The sequence below is a fragment of the Microplitis mediator genome, chromosome 6, assembly GCF_029852145.1.
Source record: "Microplitis mediator isolate UGA2020A chromosome 6, iyMicMedi2.1, whole genome shotgun sequence".
NCBI lineage: Eukaryota > Metazoa > Arthropoda > Insecta > Hymenoptera > Braconidae > Microplitis > Microplitis mediator.
The window spans coordinates 10,665,041-10,688,035 of NC_079974.1; the positions used below are offsets into that span (position 1 = coordinate 10,665,041).

Here is a 22,995-nt window from a genome sequence, read left to right on the forward strand (position 1 = left end):
CTTTTTTTATAAAACAAATCACTCACATTTGCATGTAACATCACGAGAAACTGTCAAAATATTCGTCATACAGTGCGTAAAAGTGCCGCCGCTGGCGCTGGCCTCGATGGCCTCGGAGCGAATAGGGAATGGTTAGCCTGGCTAGCATTCACAGGTGGGCCAGGTACTGCGCAGCGTACAAGTCAGGTAAAATATTTATGTTGGAAAACATAATTGACCCAGCATGAAATAAATTAAATTGTAATTTATTGTCAATAATAAACATAATTTATCGCCCTCGCAGATTTGAATCACGGTGGACACGGTAGGTTTGTTCCATTTTACGACTGTGATTACGCAATGTATCCACCGTGATTCCACGGTGGCTTTACCACCGTGTATACACGGTGTTTCCACTGTGATTACGCGGTGGATACACCGTGGAACCACGGTGGTGAAACGGTACAAAGCCACCGTGTAACCACAATGGATCCACGGTGTTTACACTTCCACGGTGTTTCCACCGTGATTCCAATCTGCGAGGGCAAGTACAGATAATTTGAATGGGGTGACACGGAACTAGACTACCCCAATCATATTTTTTAAAAATATCAAAAAAGTATTTTCGACCAACGCTGTCAATTTAATAGCGTGTCAAGTACATTTTTTTAATAATTCTACCAAAAAGCCAGATCATTTTGATGGTGTAAAAAAACTGCCAAACGTGTTAAAAATCTTCCGTAAAATAGAGTGAAATCGCGTCGGGAAAGAATGAATGTGAGAGAGAGCAACGTCTGGTCAAATCACGTGACGCCCTAAGCCAATGAGAGCGCAGCATATACTCTAATAAAATTTAAAAAAATAGGTGCATGTATTTATGTACGCGCGTGAGAAGTTATACTTCTTTGGCATTATTAAAAAATAGTTTTTAATTGCATGCAAATAATTAATTACAATAAAATAATAAAAGGACTGGATAAGGATAGTCACCACAGTCAATAAAGTTCAGTTTAAATTTGAAAAATTAAATAAATAAATATTCATTTTCTTACATTGAGACAAATCGCTTCTCGTCTTCGCGATTTTTACCAGCAGCCACCAGAATTCGCGGGTTGAACCCTGGCTTAGGCTGGCCTCTAACAAATTTTATTTTACTTGGACAGAGCCCTGATTAAAAAAAGCGATTTAAAACGATTCGAAATAAACAATTTTAAATACTTTTTAATGCTTTTGAATACCTTGAATACTTTTGAATCCCTCTTCTTATGGGCATTTAACATTGCAAATCGTTTTAAATCGCTTTTTTTAATCAGGGAGCAGTGGGCTGGGGTTCTTGCAAAGCAAAGACCCGCACTTATTCAAACTCGGCAACGTATGAGAAAACTTATCAACTTAACTCACGGCTTATAAAATTATAGAATATTCTTATTGATCGTCAAATTACTATTTGTAACTTAATTAATATTTATTTTATCAGACTATTTAATAATCTTACCAGTAAAATAGGAAATAAGTAGGATGAACAGTGATAGATGGAATAAAAGGAATTAATCAGAATACTTTGCAAGTTTATTGCCAATTATAATAATCAAAATTACTTACAAGAAAATGCAAGCGCTGGATATAATGTAGACAGATTCGTAGCACAGTATAAATTTTATATCGCGAGTATATCGCCGGTAACGTACAGTAATATTTATTTGAACTAACTTTGTTTATAATTATCAGTAAACTTGGACAGTAAAGTATATCGCAAGAGAATTGCTAGTAATACAACTATAACGCAAGTTAATTTCCCGATTTACAAAGTAGTTAGCCGTATTAACAAAGTCGCAAATAAATTGCTGGTATATGACAGTAAAACTAAATTATAAGTCTTATCGCTGATTGATTTAGGATCGAAGTGAAGTTCAATCACCGTAGGGTCTTAGGGCTGAGTTTTTGGGCTCGCTCCCCACTTCCCCTCACGGTCATGCGTTGAGGTGATAACTAGTCATGTGACCATGGCACTATGACTAGCTTTAGGTGGTTTCAGACGGCAACGAGACGGGGAAAAATGGGAACCGCAAGGCTGAGGGAGAAGATGACAATTCACATTGTCTCAACATTAACTGTAACATAAATTCTCTCATTGTTCGAATGTTATTTTTAAATTATGTCCACTGTCATATCATCTTCTGGTAATGACTGAATCGAAACTTCAGTTATCAGTGGCTTATGATAACTAAAATATGATACGAAAAGTTTTGTATTAACAGCGTTGAGAAATCGTGCAAATACAGCATCTATAGTAGTGCCATGTCGTGTTGTCGAAATCAGAGAATTATTATTCATGGCTAGATTCAAGTCATTTTGGAGGAAATCAATAAGTGGTTGAACATCTTCACGGGAAAAATTGACGTTGAAGTCACCACTTTAAATTACCGGTAACTTGAAATAATGTCGTCCATGTTTCGATTTGCAAACTCAAAGTAGATGCGATCGTTTAACATTTATCGTTTTGTTATTATTAAGTGGAATAGTTGTAGATCTTCTTCCTATCGGTACAGCAGTTGTACTAATTTGATGAGAAGCTACATGTCCAGCGACTTTTTTCTTTATTTTTTGACAAATTTTTAGTGAGTCTGGGAAATCAAGCCATACAACATTCACATCTCCTTCATCATTAAATTCAAGATGAATTAATTTTCCAACAGCTTCATTTGCTAAGCCATCTGACACATCGATGTTTGTTGTAATCAGATAAAAAACATTCGGCACAAATACGGTTTCATAAGGCAATCCTCCAGTATCAATGACCGACATTTTATATCATTCTTGAACTACAAAAGCTGTTTGTTCTGCTGAAGTACAACCAACAAATACGTCTTTAGCAATTGAAGTTGTTTTATTTTGAGCAGCACTTAAAATTCGGTTATTATATCTTGTGACAGCCTCGTTTGTATTGAATAATCTGATTCCATGTCGACATTCTACTCCGGCCTCTTGAGTTGTCATAAATCGTGATTCCAATAAAATTAATTGGCGATCGTCGAGTTGTTGACTATTCTCAATTTTTGTCAATATTGAAGAAAACTCTTGGTTTGCCTGCCGCATAACTTGATCTTGATAATTTTAAATATTTATTATTGATTATTAAATATTATAAAAATAAATTTCACAATAAATCAGATAATTGAATTTAAGTTTATTCATTTTTCAAATATTTATCATTTTCTCAATTTAATATTCACTTTTCATTTTTATCAAAAAGTTTTTATTAAATTTGTTCATTTATTTTTATGAAAATTTATTATTTATTCAATTTAATAATTAATAATAAATATTAAAAATTAATATTTTAATTTGATGTTTGATTTTAATTTTTATCACAAATGTTTTATTGAATTTATTTCTTTACTTTGTAAATATTAAATAAGCAATAATAAATATTTAACATTAATAATTTAATGATATTTAGTATTGATTATATTAAATACTAATATTTTAATTTATATTTATAAATAATACATACGGATACTTAACCTCAATTATATTGGAGCTCTTGAAAAAGTATATTTGCACAATTTTTTTCACTAATATTTACGAATAGTAAATAATATTAATCCAAATATCCAATTTAAATAACTACTGAACATAACTTATTAGCACACATATAATTCGCTTTTGTATGAAACTAAAACACGTTTTGTGAATGTAGAAACTAGAAATATGTGGATAAGTATTATAAATATGAAAACAGTGATCAGAGGCGACGAGCATGCCAATATGCGCGACTAATAAAGGTTCCATTTCTATGTAGTCGTTTTTGAGATATTTCAAAACAACTAAAATAAAATGTTTTTTTTTAATTCTTTCGATAACGGTTTCTCTTGAACGAATGGACCGATTTTGATGGTTGCAGTGGCATTCGACGCGGCTTCTAAAGTTTCAGAGCTGATTAGATTACGGAATCAGTACGTTGAGCACATTAGAAGTTATCCAAAAAAAAAATTTTATTTTTGGAATGTCTTCGAACGCACCCTACCGATCAATTTCAATTTTTCACAGCTTTTAGATATTGACAAGCCACGTCGAATGCCATCGTAACAATCAAAATCGGTTTATCCGTTCGAAAGATACAGATATTTACATACGTACGTACATACTGTAACGGGTTTTCACCACCGGGGATCTACCGGAGTGAAGTCCGAATACACTTACGATTTTTGGCAACCTTGTTCAAAATTATTAGTTGGGCGCCAGGTGATGTAATAATCACCAAATAAACAATTATCAAAATCGGCTCAGGGTGGCGGATCGGGGAAAGGTCAGGCACTTAAGATTACGATAAATAATTGATCAGGATTACAAAAACAATTAGTCGTATATTAAACAGAAAATTAATTGATAGTTATCACAAAAAAAATCTGGGCATCGGTTCGCCCTGCAGGCCAGCCCCTAAACTTCCCGCTGTTTTCGAACTCCAAGAGCTCGAAAACATTAGTATAAATACATTTTCGAGCTCTTCAAGCTCGAAACTACCTTCGTTTCCCTTTTTATAAGCTTTTCAAGCTCAAAAGGGTTACGGTTTATGTTAAAGTTTGAAAATTTAGAATCCAAAATAACGAATGCATGAGCGTTTTTTATATATTTATTTACAATTATGTTCAATAATTAGCTCAAAAATAAGTATTTACGTGATACGTTGTATCTACATCGTGCAAGTATATCGTGATACTCGCGAACATGACGATTTTTGAGCAATCACTTTCAATGACTTATATAAAGAAGAACATATTAGTTTTGAGTAATTCTGTTCAGTAATTATGATGTTTTTTAATGAAAAAAAAAAGATATAGATTTTACATTCATTATTCCGTCAACAATAGCTCTCGAACGGATTATCTGATTGGGACGTTCTTGGGAGCAATCGAATGCTTTTATTGAGTTCTAGAGCTGATCAGATTTTGGAATTGATCGATTCGATAGTTTCCGAAATATTCACGAAAAACGGAAAAAAACGATTTTTTTTTTCATTCTTTCGTCGACGATATCTCTTGAACGGATTATCTGATTGGGACGGTTGAGGTGGCAATATAATGCTTACATCGAGTTCTAGAGCTGAATAGATTTTGGAATTGATCGCTTTGATAGATTCCGAAATATCCACGAAAAACGGAAAAAAACGATTTTTTTCCATTCTTTCGTCGACGATACCTCTTGAACAAATTATCCGATTGAGGCGGTTGAGGTGGCAATCGGCGCGTTTTATTAAGGTTTAGAGCTGATGAAATTTAGGGAATGATTGGTTTAGTCGTTTCGACGATATTTGCAAAAATCCGTTTTCTACTGTTTCTTTCGTCGACGATATCTTTCGAACGGATTATCTGATTGAGACGTTCTTGGTGGCAATCGGAAGCTTTTATCGTGTTCTAGAGCTGATTAGATTTTGAAATTGATCGATCCAACAGTTTTCACAATATCCAAAAAAAACGAAAAAAAAAATTATTTTTTTTTTCGTATTTCTTAAATATCTCAGAGTTTATTTGACTAAATGGTCTAAAATTCTTAAAATTCTAAAAATGGTAAAAAAACACACACACACACACATACACACACACACACACACACACACACACACACACACACACACACACACACACACACACACACACACACACACACACACACATACATATATATATGATTAAAACCCGGTTTTTGAAAATCGGGGTGAAACCAATAACTTCCCGAATTTTCTGAAAATCGTCAATTTTCTCAGCGGGAAGTTAAAAATATCGGATCAAAACTCAGATTGGTCGTTTTAGTCGTAAATCGCGTTGTTCAATATTCAGGATCGAAATTGGTCGTTGGTCGGAGTCGAATTGTTCAAATACAAAAAAACGTGACCGTTCCGTTTGGCGTCTATCCCGGATCTCTCGTTTCAATCAATGCCTCAGGTCGATTGCTCGGTCAAAGTCGGAATGGTGATCATAGATGTCACCAAAAGTTGCTCACCGGGTAATTATTTATTATATTCAAATAATTAAAAACCTCGGGTCGATGTCGAATTTTTCATCATGTTACAATACATACATACACTTGGACATCATCTTGAAATTAGTCAGAATAGCTTCCTAGAACCTCAAAACGTCAAGATCTCTTAGAGATTCGATTTTAAAAAATCGGACCGAAATCAATGATGGGAATGGGAACAGGAACTCCTTTCTCTCCTCCTTGAGGGACTAGGACTTCTCTCTCTTCCCCCAATGAAATTGGAAATTTTATCTGCACATACTAAAGAAAACAAAACGAGTATCTCCAACATTTTATTAAATTTTATATTTAAACATATTTCAACCTTACATCTTGTTATTCATTAGTTTTTAATTCATAAATTTTCTTTGTAATCAATTTAGTACTTTTCGATCTTACATGCTCATGTTCTGCCGTTCGATTCATTCAGACCATTCACCGATATGTCATCTCGAGCTAATATACCAATGATACTGGATAGCACACGTTGCATCGAATTTCATTTTTCTCCCTAAAAGCTCCTCGGAAACTCACTAGGGTATCCACCTATCTCCCAAAAGTAGTGTAATACTTTAAAAAAATGTTGACTCTGTCATTTGCGGATGGAATCCAAAGCTCCAGCCGAGATAAATTTCGAGAGGTATTGAAGAATTGTCATATCCAATTTTTCAACCGGATCGTTGATTGAGGGTGCTGTTACGTTCTGGTTTTAATTAAATTTAAATAAAAATTTTTAGAAATTTTTTTTTTGAAGTCTCGAATTATTTATTCGCCGCCGTGGGCGAATAAACGGTTCGACACTTCTTAGAATCATAATTAAATAATAAGTTAACAAATAGTTACTTTGTTGGCGATATCATTTTTATTCACCGCCAACAATGTAACGGAAATCTCTTGCGATAAGAGAGTCGCCGTGGCTCGCAGATAGTCTAAACAGATGACGATGCATGAGACCCGGGCCACGACGATTCTCTCATAGGAAACCTGAGATGCAACGTTAACATTTTTGATAATGTATTATACCAAGGAGCGACAGAATCAAGGCAGTCGATCACAATATCTAGTAGAGCTAAGAACTCTGCACAAACCTGTTGGCTTGATCCTATCACTCGGACTTTGAGGCAAAATAAATATCGGAATTTACGGAATTTAGTTGTCGATAATCTACATAAAATTAAAGAGCTTCATCTTTTTTCTTTTTAAATACGACTGGAGATGCCCATGGACTAGAACTAGGTTGAATAACGCCTTGACTTTTCATATCTTTTAATAATTCGAAAGCTTCTTTCCTATATTGTCATGGAATACGTCTAGGAGACTGTTTAATGGGTTGAGCATTTTCTGTATCAATCTCATGGTCAATGTAACTGTAGATACCAATGTCATTTTTTACTTCCCGCTAAGAAAATTGTAAATTTTCAAAAATTCGGGAAATTATTGGTTTCGGTCCGGTTTACGAAAATCGAATTTTCATCAGATGTCGACGATTTGAAGTCCTAGGAAGCTATTCTGACTAATTTCACGATGATGTCAGAGTGTATGTATGTACGTACGTACGTACGTACGTATGTAAATACCTGTATCTTTTGAACGGATGAACCGATTTTGAACTTTAAGGTGTCATCCGACGCGGCTTGTCAATATCTTAAAGCCGTGAGAAAATTGAGCTTGATCGGTAGGGCTCGTTCAGAGATATTCCAAAAATAAAATTTTGTAAAAAATGTTTTTTTTGGATAACTTTTAATGTGCTCGATGGATTAATTCCAAAATGGACTGGGCTCTAGAGCTTTATAAGCCGCGTCGAATGCCACTTCAACCATTAAAATCAGTTCATTCGTTCAAGAGAAACCGTTGTCGAAAGAATTAAAAAAAAAATTTTTTTTATTTTTTCTGAAATATCTCAAAAATGACTCGATAAATCGAATTCAAAATTTGATCAGCTTTAGAACTTGATAAAACGCGTCGATTGCCACCTCAACCGTCTCAATCGGTTTATTCGTTTGAGAGATATCGTTGGAGAAAAAATGGTGAAAAACGTTTTTTCTCCGAAAACAACGGCATACAAACGTATTTTCGAGCTCGAAGAGCTCGAAAATGTATTCACAATAATGTTTTCGAGGTTCTTGAGCTCGAAAACAGCGGGAAGTTTTGGGGCTGGCCCGCAGGGTCAACTGACAGACCGATTTTTTTTTTAGTTTTTTTTTAAATATCTCAAAATCGACTCGATAAATCAATTTCAAAATTTGATCAGCTTTAGAACTTGATAAAACGCGTCGATTGCCATCCCAACCGTCTCAATCGGTTTATTCGTTTGAGAGATATCAAAAAAAATTTCTCAATTTTTTTATACCGCCGGCATTAGCGTTACCCAAAGCGTATGTTTGTTAAGTTGACATTTAAAGCAGATGCAGTCACAGCGGTAAAAAAAAAATTGAGGAATTTTTTTTGACAATGATAAATCATTGCGGATACAACAACAAAAAAATATTGAAAAAAAAAATTATTGAAAAAAAAAATTTTTCAAAATTTTTTTTTTCAATTTTTTTTGATAATTGATCTTTTTGATCAAAGAAATGAAGCTTATCGGTAAAAAAACCATTTCAAATCGAAAAAATGAACATAAACCGAGAAACTACCAATTATGGTGATTTTTGACAAAATCGATAAATTTAAAGCTTCGGGATACTAAGAAAAAAAAAATCGCAGCGATTTGGAATTTTCAGGGTTTTTTCAGGACATTTTGAGGTTAAAAAAAAGACAAAGATATCCTTTGTTCATCCGTTATATCCAAAGTTATAGCAATATTTCCGAATATCCTTAAATTTGTGAATTTTGACCCTTTTTCTACTAAACAATATCGCTTTAAAAAAAATTTTTTTATCAAATGCCACTAATTTTGCCTTATAGAGAATGTTTTCCAGTTTTCAAAACCCTGCTTTCATTTTCTGTACGACCAATACATCCGGAGTTATTGATTATCAAAGCCAAAATGGACCTTTTTGCTTTGATCAATGATAACTCGGCGCCAAATCGTCGTAGAGAATTTTTCAGGCCGCCAAATTAAAGGGCATAAAATTTCCTAGAAAAGTCATACGGTCGGATTATTTAAAAAAATTTATTGACGCCCATAGAGGTATTGAAAGACCAGCAAAAATTTTGAAAATTTCTTTTTCGTTTGTTTTCTTATGATTACTCCGGAACCGTACATGATAAAATTTGAGGTCCAGATCTGAAAAGTAGAAACTTGAGGCTACAATTTGCTTTTATTAATTTTCTCATACGACCATTTTTCACTGAGTCACAGCATGTTGAAAATCACCTAAAAATATCGGATTTTTTTTCTATCCCTTAATTTTTGTGACCAGTGTATTTTTGACGCTCTCTCACATCTGATGTCATAACATTGTTGCCATTTGAAATTTTCAAACAATTGTTTTCAATATTTATTTGCTGTTAGTTATTTAATATATATGAATGCTAATGCATTCATATATTCTTTGATTGGTGTTTTAATATTTTTTTAATCTTCAATGGCATACCAATCCTATTTATTGTAATATTTGGCTAGCCTCTCTGTGCTAGCACGACAATTACTTTTTATTTCAAAAACGGTTTCGCCCCGAATATACTTGCTGGGCTCATCAGTAAAGTTGATGCAAGTATATTCTACTTTAGACCGTTTAATTGATGTTAAATTTTATACCCAATTCCATTTTTTTCCACATTTGGAAAAAATGGAATTTTTTCTCCATTCCATGTTTAATGCCTCTTATATTTATTTGCTGTTAGTTATTTAATATATATGAATGCTAATGCATTCATATATTCTTTGATTGGTGTTTTAATATTTTTTTAATCTTCAATGGCATACCATTGGGTATAAAATTGGGTATAAAATTTAACATCAATTAAACGGTCTAAAGTAGAATATACTTGCATCAACTTTACTGATGAGCCCAGCAAGTATATTCGGGGCGAAACCGTTTTTGAAATAAAAAGTAATTGTCGTGCTAGCACAGAGAGGCTAGCCAAATATTACAATAAATAGGATTGGTATGCCATTGAAGATTAAAAAAAAAAGTTTTCAATATTCTTAAAAATACTGAGATTGATGATCACTTAAAAAAACTTATAATCTCGGTTACTTGTACTTCTGTAGAAGAACTTAAATTTCCCTGTTTAAGTTCTTAAATCGTACTCTCTAGACAAGTCTTACAAATTAAAAATTGTAATATTTATAATATTTACATGAATTAAGTGACAGCCGAGTAGTGTAGTTACAGCGTTCGCTCAAGATTAAATTTTAGTTACATCTGCTCACGCTCGATAAGAAAACATTTACAATTCATCTTTGACTTTGAAAATGAAGACATAGTAAACCTGTAAAATAATATTTTAAAAGCAAAGCAATTTAAAGACTAAGATGCACTATTTTGTACTATTAAACACGTGATGAATTACTGAATCGTAACTTTACTAATTAACTAACTTCGATGTCAATTTATCTCTACTACTTAGCTTAATACAGCATTTTGGTGCTCACTATACGAGTTTCACAACGTTAAACCGCTACATTTTTTATAACAGTCGCTATTTTCTTGAAGGTAGTTGCCGGGTGATGGGTATAGTGTCAGAAAGTTTTAAAATTTTTTATACTTAGTAAGGGTATTAAGATACAATTACCATTAAAATTCGAAGTCGATTGACCATCTCTAATTCGAGATATTTAGAATCAAAGTTCGGATCATTAACATTGCGAGCAATGAGGAGTATACTTTTCAAGTCGCGTCCGTGATTTTAATATTAAAACTAACAGTCAGAAACTTTTGGAAAACTAACAGAAAATTAATGAATTTGTCCTTAATTTGAAAAAAAATATTCACCATCTCATTGTTAAAATATAGCAATGCAAAGTTCAACAACTAATAAAAAATATACATGTCGGTGAATTGGAAAAAAAACAATCTGACAGCGCTGTAGGCGACTATGCATAGTACTATTTGAGTGGTAAATTTAAACAGATACTCAGTGCACTATACAGCAACTGGTAGAACATATGCGACCTTGACAAATCATAATTTTAAAAAATGTTCAACAGTATTTGTGTATACGTATATATGAGTAGTGTGTAGGTAAACCTTCCACGGGTACCGTATCAAAAAAAAGCAATATCTCGTTTTAACTACCACCTAACCTAATCTTGCTCATATGGCTCATAACTTTTTGACAAGATTGTAGCAGGACAACTACCTTAATATCGCTTTTTTGTTAGAGTTGAGGGTGTAACTTGCTGGTTCACCAACTGAAGTGATAATGATAAAAAAATAGTTTTTACATCATTCATACTTAAGTTTGAATTGAGGTTTAGCTCACACTCATACTTGTGACATATACTGTAAGGTTTTAGCTTATGCTGTAACTTTTCACTTCTCGGATACTAATTTTATGTACGTGCTTAACAATTGATTACTTTTCAATTAGGATACTGTGTCAGTACATCGCCCAGGATTTTACGCACAACGCTTTCAAGATTTTATGGCGAAAACTGTATTTAAGAAGATTCCATCACGTAAGTATTATCCAAATCAACCTCTACTTATAAATTTAACATCGATGCGGACTTTGAATAAAGCACATTGAAATTATAGTCCATTTTGATTAGTATCCATATACTGAAGCTTAAATCAGTGAATTCTAGTATTGTTACAGACATTAAAAAACAGACAGTAATTGTTTATTTTTTTTACAATCTTAGTTATTTAATTAATATAATAGTTTACACCGACAAAATTTATGAGGTCTTTAAAACTTATAAGTTGAAATAGTTTTATTTAAAAAAAAAAAAAGTCTTATTTGTTATATTATGTTTAATTTTTGTATTCAATTAAAGTAGTCTCCATAGTTTAATTTTTTTTTTCTAATTTTTCCTTTTATCCAAACTTGAGTTTCAAATATTGTTAAAGAAATAGAATTCGAAATTTCGAATGCCTGTAACCTTAAGAAAAAAAAATGTTATATATAAGATAATCATATTTTTTTATTTTCTGTGTATTTGTAAGAAATAATATTGAAGAATTCTTTGGAGAGCAATATAATTTGAATTGTTTTTTTAATTGAAGTATATAATCATTTTTACTTTCCTCAAAATACCGCTTTGAATATTTTCCCACAAGTAAAGATGTCTCTTTGATAACTTCAATAATTGAAAACTTTTCTTTTTAAGAAGGTCCTTCCATTCAAATGCTCAGTTATGGTACATAAATAGATCTCATCCCATTTTTGTATCCTAAAATAATTGTATACATTTTTTCTGAAATGTTCCTTTTAAGAATGTTGGGGTGACGTAATCACATTCAAGAGTATTCAATATTCACAGTCGGAATTGTTTGATTATAAATTATTAAAAATGATTCCGAAGCGTGAAATATTGATAATTATTGTAATAAATTAGTTGTGGTATTATTATCCATTATAACATCATTGATTTGATTTCAATGGATTAACTTTTGGATGTTCTATCTAAAATTATAGCAAAGATAATATAAAGTATAAAAATTATTATTATTATTTGTTGATTCAATATGCCAAGGCACAGTCCATATGGCAAAAATAATTACAAACAATAATTTCAAATGTAGGTACATAGTAACGATGAGGATATGTATACAAGGATAATAGATCATAAAGAATAGGATACGTGACACAATAATTTTAATAAATAATAATGATTAATAATATGAAAGATTTAACTGAGAATAATCTTACAATCCTTATAAAGATCAGTATTAGTTAAACTATAGGGACAATAAGTTATCTATTAATTTAATATTAATATTTTATGAACTATAAAATCTAAAAATTAAGTGAATATAGATAATCAAATATTTTCTTTTTAAATGCTACGAAGTAAGTAACATCCAATACTTCCGGTGGCAATTTTTGCCAGAGATGAAGCGCTGAATTTACTTATTTATTTAATCATTTATTTATACTTAATTTACAAAATAAGTACAAATAATAATGATTCTAGGATTAACCCCATCAGAGCCCATTTACAAATTAATTTTCAAGATAAGAAGTATTAAAATTTGGTATCAAGAAATTAATGTTGTTATTTTGACTTGCTAATCTTTCAGACCGTCTAGATTCATCTTCTATAAATAATTCTCTCGAATCACTTGGTTTACCAATAAAGAATAATTTATATAAGTATGTAGCCCTACAATATAATCATCTGGATTTTACCGAAAGCCATCTCAATTTATGTCTCTAAGGAGTTATATGTTCATCACGCCTTAGATTAAAAATGAATCGTTTTTTACTACTTACAGCACGCTGTAATTTTAAATCATTTTCAATGGCAGAGTCAATAAGTACGACAGAACAATAATGAATGAGTAGAAGAATAGCTGTTGAAACCAATAAATTTCTAATTTCCGAAATAAAGATATTTTTTCGAATTTTCAGACTATATACAGTTGAATTAACTTTCCTGATTGTCTAAGATACATGATTTTTCCATGAGAGAATGAGAGATCGTTGTTACTAAGCAATCCAAGGAATATTGTTGAATGTACATAGCGTGATGTAACACCATCAACAACAACAGGGGAGATTAGCCATATCTAATAATTTTGGTTTACTGTTCGAGTCAAAGATCATCACTTTAGTCTTAGTTCAATTTATCACCATCTTTTGAGCCCAATCAGAAATAGCATGAGCATCCTTAGTTACTGATCTGAATCTTATTATCTGATAAGGTGGATTCACAAAATGGGTAAACATAGAAAATGGTTGGCTTCGCGAGCCTGCCCTAAAGCTTCCTGGTATTGTCGAGTTAAAAGTTATTGGTATATTTGAACTCTCCAAGCTCAAAGGAAATGTTCAAATCGATATCATTGAAAATTGTTTAATCTTGGTAATTGAATCATGAAATTTTAAATATTGTTGAGCTTTAAATTGATATCATGTTCGTAGTATCAATTTTGAGCTTTTTGGGCTCAAAAATGTTTATTAAAATGCTAGTATCGTTTCTTTGAGAGTTTAAATGCGTAATTTCAGTAATACCAACAAAAGTAGGGAATTGTGGTTGGATTTTTAATTTTCGAATGACGATATTTCCAAAACTTATAAATCGATCATAGTGAATCTTGCAGCAATTATTAAGGATTATTAAAATGGAAAGGCTAAATAATTTACAGGACACTTTGTTCAAAGCATTGTAAGTTATTTAATGAAAAAATGTGAAAAGCCAATTATGAGATACGTAATAAAGACGTTTTAAGCATTCAATAATGATCTTAGTCAGTCAAAAGAAATTGATTCCTGAAAATTGCCTTTTTTTTAGTAGAGCTATACTGGTGCTACCCCTCAGTCTTTAAAAGAAAAAGAAATTGTATTTGGCGTAAATGTAGAATGATAAAAATAATAATTACTTTTGAAAAATAAATCGATTTAAAAATGTTCAAAATAGCCCCAATTAAACAAAACGATTCACTCAATGATGAACGTATATTTATATAGCATTAAAATTGAATCGTCTTGAATTGTTTTTAATCATTTCTAATCGTTTTGAATTGTTTCTTTTAATCAGGGAGATTATCCGTAAACCATGATAAAAAAGTCTATCTATCGGTTGACCCTGCGGGCTAGCCCCAAAACTTCCCGCCGTTTCGAGCTCTTTGAGCTCGAAAATACTTTTGTATCCTATTGTTTTCGAAAAAAGCCGTTTTTAGCATTTCTTTCTCCCACGATATCTCACGAACGAATTGACCGATTGAGATGGCTAGGGCGGCAATCGACGCATTTTATTAAGTTCTGGAGCTGATTTTGAAGTCGATCGTTCAAGTCGTTTCTGAGAAATCAATAAAAAACTAAAAAAAAAAAAATTTTTTTTCCGTAATTCGCCAATATTTTCGAGTCTACTTGATCAAATGATCTGAAATTTTCAGAAAAGTTGATGGCCAACAAGCTCTTTCGATTGCCGCCTTAACTATCCAAATCGGTTCATTAGTTAAAAAGTTATAGACCGGTCACACAGATACATACACACACACACACGAACACACACACACACACACACACACACACACACACACACACACACACACACACACACACACACACACACACACACACACACACACACACACACACACACACACACACACACACACACACACAAACGTCGACATCCAGTGAAAATTCGATTTTCGATAATTGGGGTGGAAACAATAACGTTCCGAATTTTTCAAAATCGTCGATTTTCATAGCGCCAAATTGAAAAATTTGTTTTCTAAACTAGTGAACAATAAGACCTGCACTATCGACTACAGTTTCATTAATAGATATAATATTGGTAACCGTTACTGAAAAGTATAAATCGATCAAGATATTATCGCAATATAATTGCAGTCGCCACTATTATAAATTTATGGTTTTAACTAATGTTGGTTTAGTGCCGTTAATTATTTTAAAAAATAATTTTATTTTTCAATTCGATTGAAGTATAGGGATAATTATTTTCGCACTGCATTGACATATTAATATGTATCTAATCATATCTACACCATTGTCTTTTTGCTAAAAACAAGATATTCTCAACTTGTTCTACAGAGGATTCGAACCTAGCACCCTACGCGCCAGAGTCTTACGCTTTATCCAATTACTCCATACTTAAGTACTAATAAAACTAGTAATTATAATTATACTTTCTCAATTTTGTATTTGAAAATAATGAAATTAAATGAAAATATTATCTATTTATTTGTGAACTTATGTTTTAAAATTTTTTGCGATCGTTAATTAATTAGGCGAAGTATTTAAATACGGTTATGTTAATCACCAGTTATTTCGTTACTTACAGACATGCGTTATGGTTCAATTTATACGTCTATTAGTAGTCAGGAAAACTATTTATGCGTAGTTCGAAACCACGACGACAACAACAGTGTAGTTGGATTGACCATTAAAATAGTGACATGAACTATTAGATGATAAATAAACTAAAATAAATACTTATACTTTCTTTACTAGTTGAGATAGATTAAACAAGTATTATTATTATTTTTGCTAAAGCATCAATCCTGGCAACTGATTTTCAATAGATAGTTAGTTTCTAGGACTTAGATATAGTATAAGTAACTAAAAACATTAGTTGAGATTATTATGCTGTCATGCGTATCCATTCATAATTATTACTTCCATGGACTTTTCTCTAAGTGTATCTAATCGCAGAAATTATAAATGTTTACATTTCGAGATATTTGTGCTATAAAATCGATAGCCAAACAATTCTCTGCATCTCATGGATTTAAATCAGGTAAACTGAAAAAATTGACCAATAGAACCTACATTTTTATATTCTGCCGTAAACCCAAATCCTTCAATTTTTCGCCACCAAGTTTGAGCAAGATGAAATCGACAGCCTACAATTTTACAAATAATGTTTTTGGTGCTTTATGAACTGCTAACTTAAAATCCCACACACATTTAATATTATATAGTAAGAACATTGGGTTCTCATTATTTTACGCACGCCAGTAGAAATTACTTCTGACTGCCGGTTCTGAGTATGGGAAAAGTGTCGAGAAAAATAGATTAAACAATAGTAAATAAATTAATAACCCTAAATAAGAAAAATTATTTGAAATGATTCGAAACAATTTGAAATGATTTAAAATAATTTGAATCGACTAATATATAGATATACACTTAGCATGGATTAAATCACTACAATTAATCAGGGAATAATATCATCGTAAGTTTTTCATCAAGATAGCGAGGATTAAAAATTAGAAAATTAATTTTTATTGTGGACTAAAAATTTCGTATTTAATTTGAAATTGAAATATATGGATATACGTAACCATCGATTTAAATTGAATCTATGACTCGCTTATGAATGACAATTTAACAAAAAGTGTTGATGCTTCAAGTTTGCAGGAAAGAAGTTCCAAGACTCAAAGTTGTTTCATATTTTGACAATTTATGCCCGGCTGATTTTTATTGTCCGTGATTTTATGAACGCACTTTGTAATAGTTTAAAAACAATCAACTTTGCAATACATTTACTATTATATTAATTCAATCTACGGCAAAACTATTTCTTATGCGACAATAATTTTATAGTTTAATAAATATTTTATGCATCTAAAATTAATTACTCAATAACTCAGCAGTAATAATTTGTTTGGCGATAACTATTTATACTGCAAGTATATATACGAAAGTTATAGTGCCACCCCAAGTGACACATACTTGAGCAAGTGCTCTTGTATGAGAGCCTTGTGCAAGGCCTATAATTACTAGTGACTCCTTCTACGTATGTGCTTTGCGCAAGATTGTGTAGCAAGGAACTGACTCAAAAATTCTGCATGATTTGCTCATGGTATTGTAGGCAAGAATATTGAAGATATCTCTAACATGGTGCAGCCAAAAGTTTTTGGTGCATTTCTTAATCAAGAAATTTTCAGCAGATACTTGCGCATGGCTTGCTCAATATCTACTAAACATGTGCGATACTCCCTATACTATTCCTTCCCCCATCAGTTTTAACTTGAGCAGATCTTGAACAAGTCATACGCAGGGTAGTTTCAACATGATTCTGGCACCAATTTTGCCCTAGAATTGAATAATAACCACCTAAATTCTTGTGTAAGGCTAGCATAAGACTTGCAATTCAAATCTGCCCCAAATATCTGGAGCAAGACCCATAGGTGAATGGTGACACTAGCAACTATTGAATTTGAGAGCAGGATTGTGCAAGCCTTGAAAAAAACTGCTACATGGGATCATAATAAAATTTGCTGACTGTACTATAGTAATTGTATTGCTGCAGCGAATTATACAAATGAATACCATTATTTTTATTTTTGGTCATCGAAATATTATAAAAGAATGATAATTGGTACTAAATATACTACAGTTTTTTTAATTTAAATAAAAAAAACGATAAATAATTAAACATGAGTAAACAAAATACAATTTCATTCAAGGTCATCCAGCTATGTAGATATACGATTCGTCAGCAAGCTGCGAAGACCAGTGATTCAAGTTTAGTAGTAATGTTTTTTAAAATCCCACATTTTTTTCTAGCTATTTCCATTTTAATGTCAAGCTCTTAAAAAAAATTAGTGTTCTGATCGATTTCAAGAGCTTGACATGAAAATGGAAATAACTAGTAAACAATGCGAAGTTTTGAGACATTTTATTAGAGGTAATTTGTAAAAAATAAAATTGTGTACAAAAAAGACACTCTAACATTTTGTGATAAGCCTGATAGTTTCACCGGAAAAGTAAAAAAATCTAGAAATTTGCTATAAATCTGACTTTTAAGTTTAGAATAAATTAATTTATTAGAAAAATTTAAATTTAAGTTAAGAATAAAATAATTCTTGTAAACAGCACGTAATAAATCGAATTTAATTATTTTTCCTAACTTATTACAACAACGCTAAACTTAACCAATAAACTTAGCATGTCATGAACAAAAATCAAAATAATTATTACAATCACTTGTTAAGCATATTTTCACACAAAAATGTAAAAAATCACATAACATAAATTTTTATGTTTCAATTATTTGAAATCAATTGATTTATCATTTAAATCCACAATGATAATTATTCAATAATGTAACGCTTATAAAATGAACAGGAGACACTGCGCAGAAAATCTAATGGCTGATTATCTGGCGAGGAAGCAAGTTTCAGCTTCTCACACGAGGGAGCGTGTTTCAGCTGTCTCAAAATAGCCCGGCAAATTCAAATGTATGAAACTTAAAAGAAAGAAAAACTTAAAAAAATAGTTTTGTGATTGCTTTTAAGAGCTCGACATTGAAATGAAAATAACTAGAAAACAACGCAGAATTTCGAAAAACTTTATTCGTAATAATTTGGAAGGAATAAAATTACCTTCAAAAAAATTTTTATGACATTTTGTGATAAGACTGATAGTTTCGCCGGAAAAATAAAAAGATCTCAAAATTCACTATAAACTTGACTTTAAGCTCAAATAACTTTTAAACAGTTGGATTTATCGAAAAATAATAAGAGACTTTTTTTGTATAGCGTTCAATTTCCTACAACCATAATAATCTTGCATAAATGTCCGTTTATTGGTTTGTGAGCTTTAAATTTTCCATACTTTCAATTTTTGGACACCTTGAATAAATAAAAGTGAAAAATGTTAGTACATCAATTTTTTTGTGTCCATTTTTCTCATAGCATTTCCAATTTAACCCATACCTGAATTGTAGTAGATTTTCTAAGATATGTTTATCTTATTTGTTGGTAGATTTAGCCATTTTTTCTAGCATTTTATTTTTTAGTCCCAGATGGTAAAAGTTATTAAATTGTAGTAAAACTTTAGGTACTTGCCAAATTTACAGAAATACTTTTAGATAACTGTATTCTACGGTGGCAGACAAAAAATTTACGGTAAGAATACGGTAGGCTTACCGCAAAAGAGCTCTATACCCATTTCGGAATTTTTGCGGTAGATTAACGTAACTTACCGTAATTTTACGTGAAAATTCGGCGGGATACCGCAATTTTACCGCCGAATTCGGTAGCAGTACGGAATACTACGGTATTCTGGTTTTTTACGGTAATTAACCGTAAATTCACCGAAATTTCGGTTTTTTACCGTATTTCAGGCCCGCCAGGGAAGGTAAAACAACCTAAAGCCGATCAGTACAATTAGTCGCTCACTTTAACTGATTAATGCGTTTTTAGAATTTTTATAAAAAAAAATTACTGCCGATAAATATACATTTGTGAATCTAAATATACTATAATATGACGTATCGAAGCATTTTATAATTTATAATAAATTTAAATTAAGTGACTTTTCAAAATCGCGCTCGGCCAGCCATTTTTTACTTTAATGTTCGTTTGTCAGATTAAATTTAGGTTACGTTACATACTTTAATAAGGTAAGGGGTCCAGTTTCTGACCGTTTTAAAGTGCTGGTCTGGGTTATACTATAATAATTAATGTATGATTTAATTTAATGAGAAAAATAATAATTCTATCGACTAGTTTATGATAAGTCAAATAAAGTCATGCGCCTAAAACAATTATTTTAATTAAATTAATAATTTTAGTTGACGTTTTAAAAATTGACATTCAGAGACTCAGTTTCTGACCCTCGGAATTTTTCGGGTCGCAGTTTCTGACCCTCACAGTGGCCTACCCGGGAAAAAATGATCAGACCTGATCAGACATAAACAGGCATGAGTCTTCAGGCCTGATTAGACATAAAAAATGACCATGCCTGACCAGGCCTGATCAGGTATGTTCAGGTCTGATCAGGTATGTTCATGTCTGTTCATGTCCATCCGGGTAAAAAAATTATATATAAAAAATGGCCCTATATAATTATATATAATTATGTATAACTATATTCAATTATACATGTATATAATTATTGCTATAAAAATAAAAAAAATAAAAAATTCGGGCGCGTGCAGGATTTGAACCGTGGACCTTGCGCTCGAAAGTGTAACTCGCTACCCACTGACCTAAGAGATTTAGTTGAAAAGTAGGTTTCGTATGAACTTCAAGTAATAAAAATCTTATACGTGATAGATTCTTGGTCAACAAAATTTTAGATCTATGAGCAGACATGAACAGCCATGAACAGACATGAACATATATGACCAGGCATGGACAGGTATGATCAGGCCTGAGCGTATTTAACGCTTCAGACATGAACAGGCATGAACAGACATGACCAGGCATGGACAGGTATGATCAGGCCTGAGCGTATTTAACGCTTCAGACATGAACAGACATGACCAGGCATGGACAGGTATGATCAGGCATGAGCGTATTTAACGCTTCAGACATGACCAGGCATGAACAGGCATGGACAGGTATGAACAGGCATGATCAGACCTGACTGTATTTAACGCTTCAGACATGAACAGGCATGGACAGGTATGATCAGGCCTGATCATGTCTAATTTCAGGCCTAATCATACATGAACAGGCATGATCAGGCCTAATTTCAGGCCTGATCATACATGAACAGGCATGGTCAGGTCTGATCATTTTTTCCCGGGTAGTTTCTGACCCTCAAATTACACAAACCATGATTAGGTTATGAAGTAGGGGAAGGTGGCCTAAAGCGAGTATGTTAACGTTAAGAGCCGAGAAAATTTAGTATTTATATGATAACAATAATGATTTATTTTTTTTTTTGATAGAGGATTCATCGAACTTTAAAATCAATAAGCAATATTGTATAAATTTGTATTAATTTATGATTTAATATTAAAATTAAAAAACACTCCCAAAAACCGCTTTGCCCTAGGGGGGGGGGGCAAAGCGGGTAATCCGTTCGGGCAAAGCGGGTTGGCACTACAATTAAGGGAAATATGCTTATTTTAGATATTTAAATAATAATTTTAGCTTCATTTAATCAGTCTTTAACAACTTAAACGACTAACTTATTAAATATAGCAATACTTCAATATAAATGACCATTTAATCGGTAACTTGTAATTAAATTTTTTTGTTAATTATATAAATAATAATATTCGACTAATTATTCAGTCTTTTGCAGATTTTGGTGTATTACTGTACAGTACGCACCAGGTATTGGTAAAAAATAATTTTAGACTATTTTCATTAGTCTTTAGCAGTTTTTGTCCTACCCGCTTTGCCCGAGAACATGTTTTTTATCCAAGTTATGCTAAACTCAAATAATTCAAAACAAAACGCTAATATATTTCTCTCAATTTTAACTTAAATAGGCTCAAATTAATAGAAAATTATCAACGATATAATAAGTGTATTCGTTTTTGAATAATCAGAAAATATATACCTTTAATTTTTTTAAGAATTTATTAATTTTTTTTTAATTGCGTGTAATTAAGCCATACCGCTTCATTAATGCTCGTTTGGGACTGAGTGAAACTCGACAGTACTCGGGTAACCTCGACATATGCATACCTTGTCCATTGCGTTTCATGCGTCGGCGTACAAGCGCCTACCCGCTTTAGGCGGGGTACCCGCTTTGGGCCACCTTCCCCTACTTACTAGGTTTCAATAAACTAATATTATTACTTAAATAAATAAACTGAATATTTATTATAACAAAAACGTAGTTTTTCAATACCTAAAATATAAATAATTAAAGTCACTTTGGATAGCGCCTGTTCTCATTATTTTTCATCGTAGCTCGTTATCTTTTTTTTAAACTCTGGAATAAAAAAACAATAAAAAAATTAATTTTGTCATAATAAAAATATTATTCAACTAAAAGAGTCAGAAAAATTTAAATACTATCGAAATTGACATTATTTTTACAATAATTTCATCACTCCAAGAATATGTACGTTCAAGATCTAATTATGATCTTCTATTTTTAAAAATGAATATTAAATGTTAATTTATCACTGTATTATGAATTATAGTAGAAAATAATTAAAGAACACTATAAATATTGCTATTTCTACATTTTATAGACATGTAAGTAAACAGATAACCTCGCTCGCAGTAAGTTAGAATTTTAGGGCCACAACTCCATCATACTTTAAAAATTTTCGATCGTAGAGCACACTCTAATGCTTCGCATTAAGAGTCGTGCAATTGAGCGTAGTTATTGACCCTCAAATTTCAACAACAAAACTCATTTCAATATGTCTTATAAATGTATTGAAACAAATTTTAATTAAATATTGATCTATCCATCTATTTTTAGTTGAATTTTTTTATTTACATGATAATTAGTGCACAGATTCAATCGTGGGACCCCCTAACGTAAACTGTTTAGACTCTACTAAAAAAATGGCTTCCTCAGCCACTTATGGCTAAAATATTTTTTTTTATTCAGTTAATATTTTCTATGTTTTTTAAATTGCCATTAATTAGGCTCAGAATAAATTAGAAATAAATTAAGAAAAAATTGATTTTCTTTTTAAAATTATCGTTTTTTAAGTAAGTACGACAACAGTTGAAAAGGTCAGAAACTAGACCAGGGTCAATAACT

At 31.8% G+C, this 22,995-nt stretch overlaps 1 protein-coding gene across 11 annotated transcripts in view; it reads left to right on the top strand.

Moving 5' to 3' along the window:
- Nucleotides 1–22,995, top strand: part of LOC130669381 (phosphatidylinositol 4-phosphate 5-kinase type-1 alpha) — a 350,783-nt gene that overhangs the window by 22,135 nt on the left and 305,653 nt on the right. For all 11 annotated transcript variants that reach the window (XR_008990168.1, XR_008990170.1, XR_008990171.1 and 8 more), the window contains exon 9: nucleotides 11,479–11,566. Coding sequence is in view for 4 of the 11 variants with exons in the window: in XM_057472248.1 (XP_057328231.1) it covers nucleotides 11,479–11,566 (88 nt within the window). In the remaining 7 variants the exon portion in view is untranslated. The remainder of the gene's footprint in view (nucleotides 1–11,478; nucleotides 11,567–22,995) is intronic.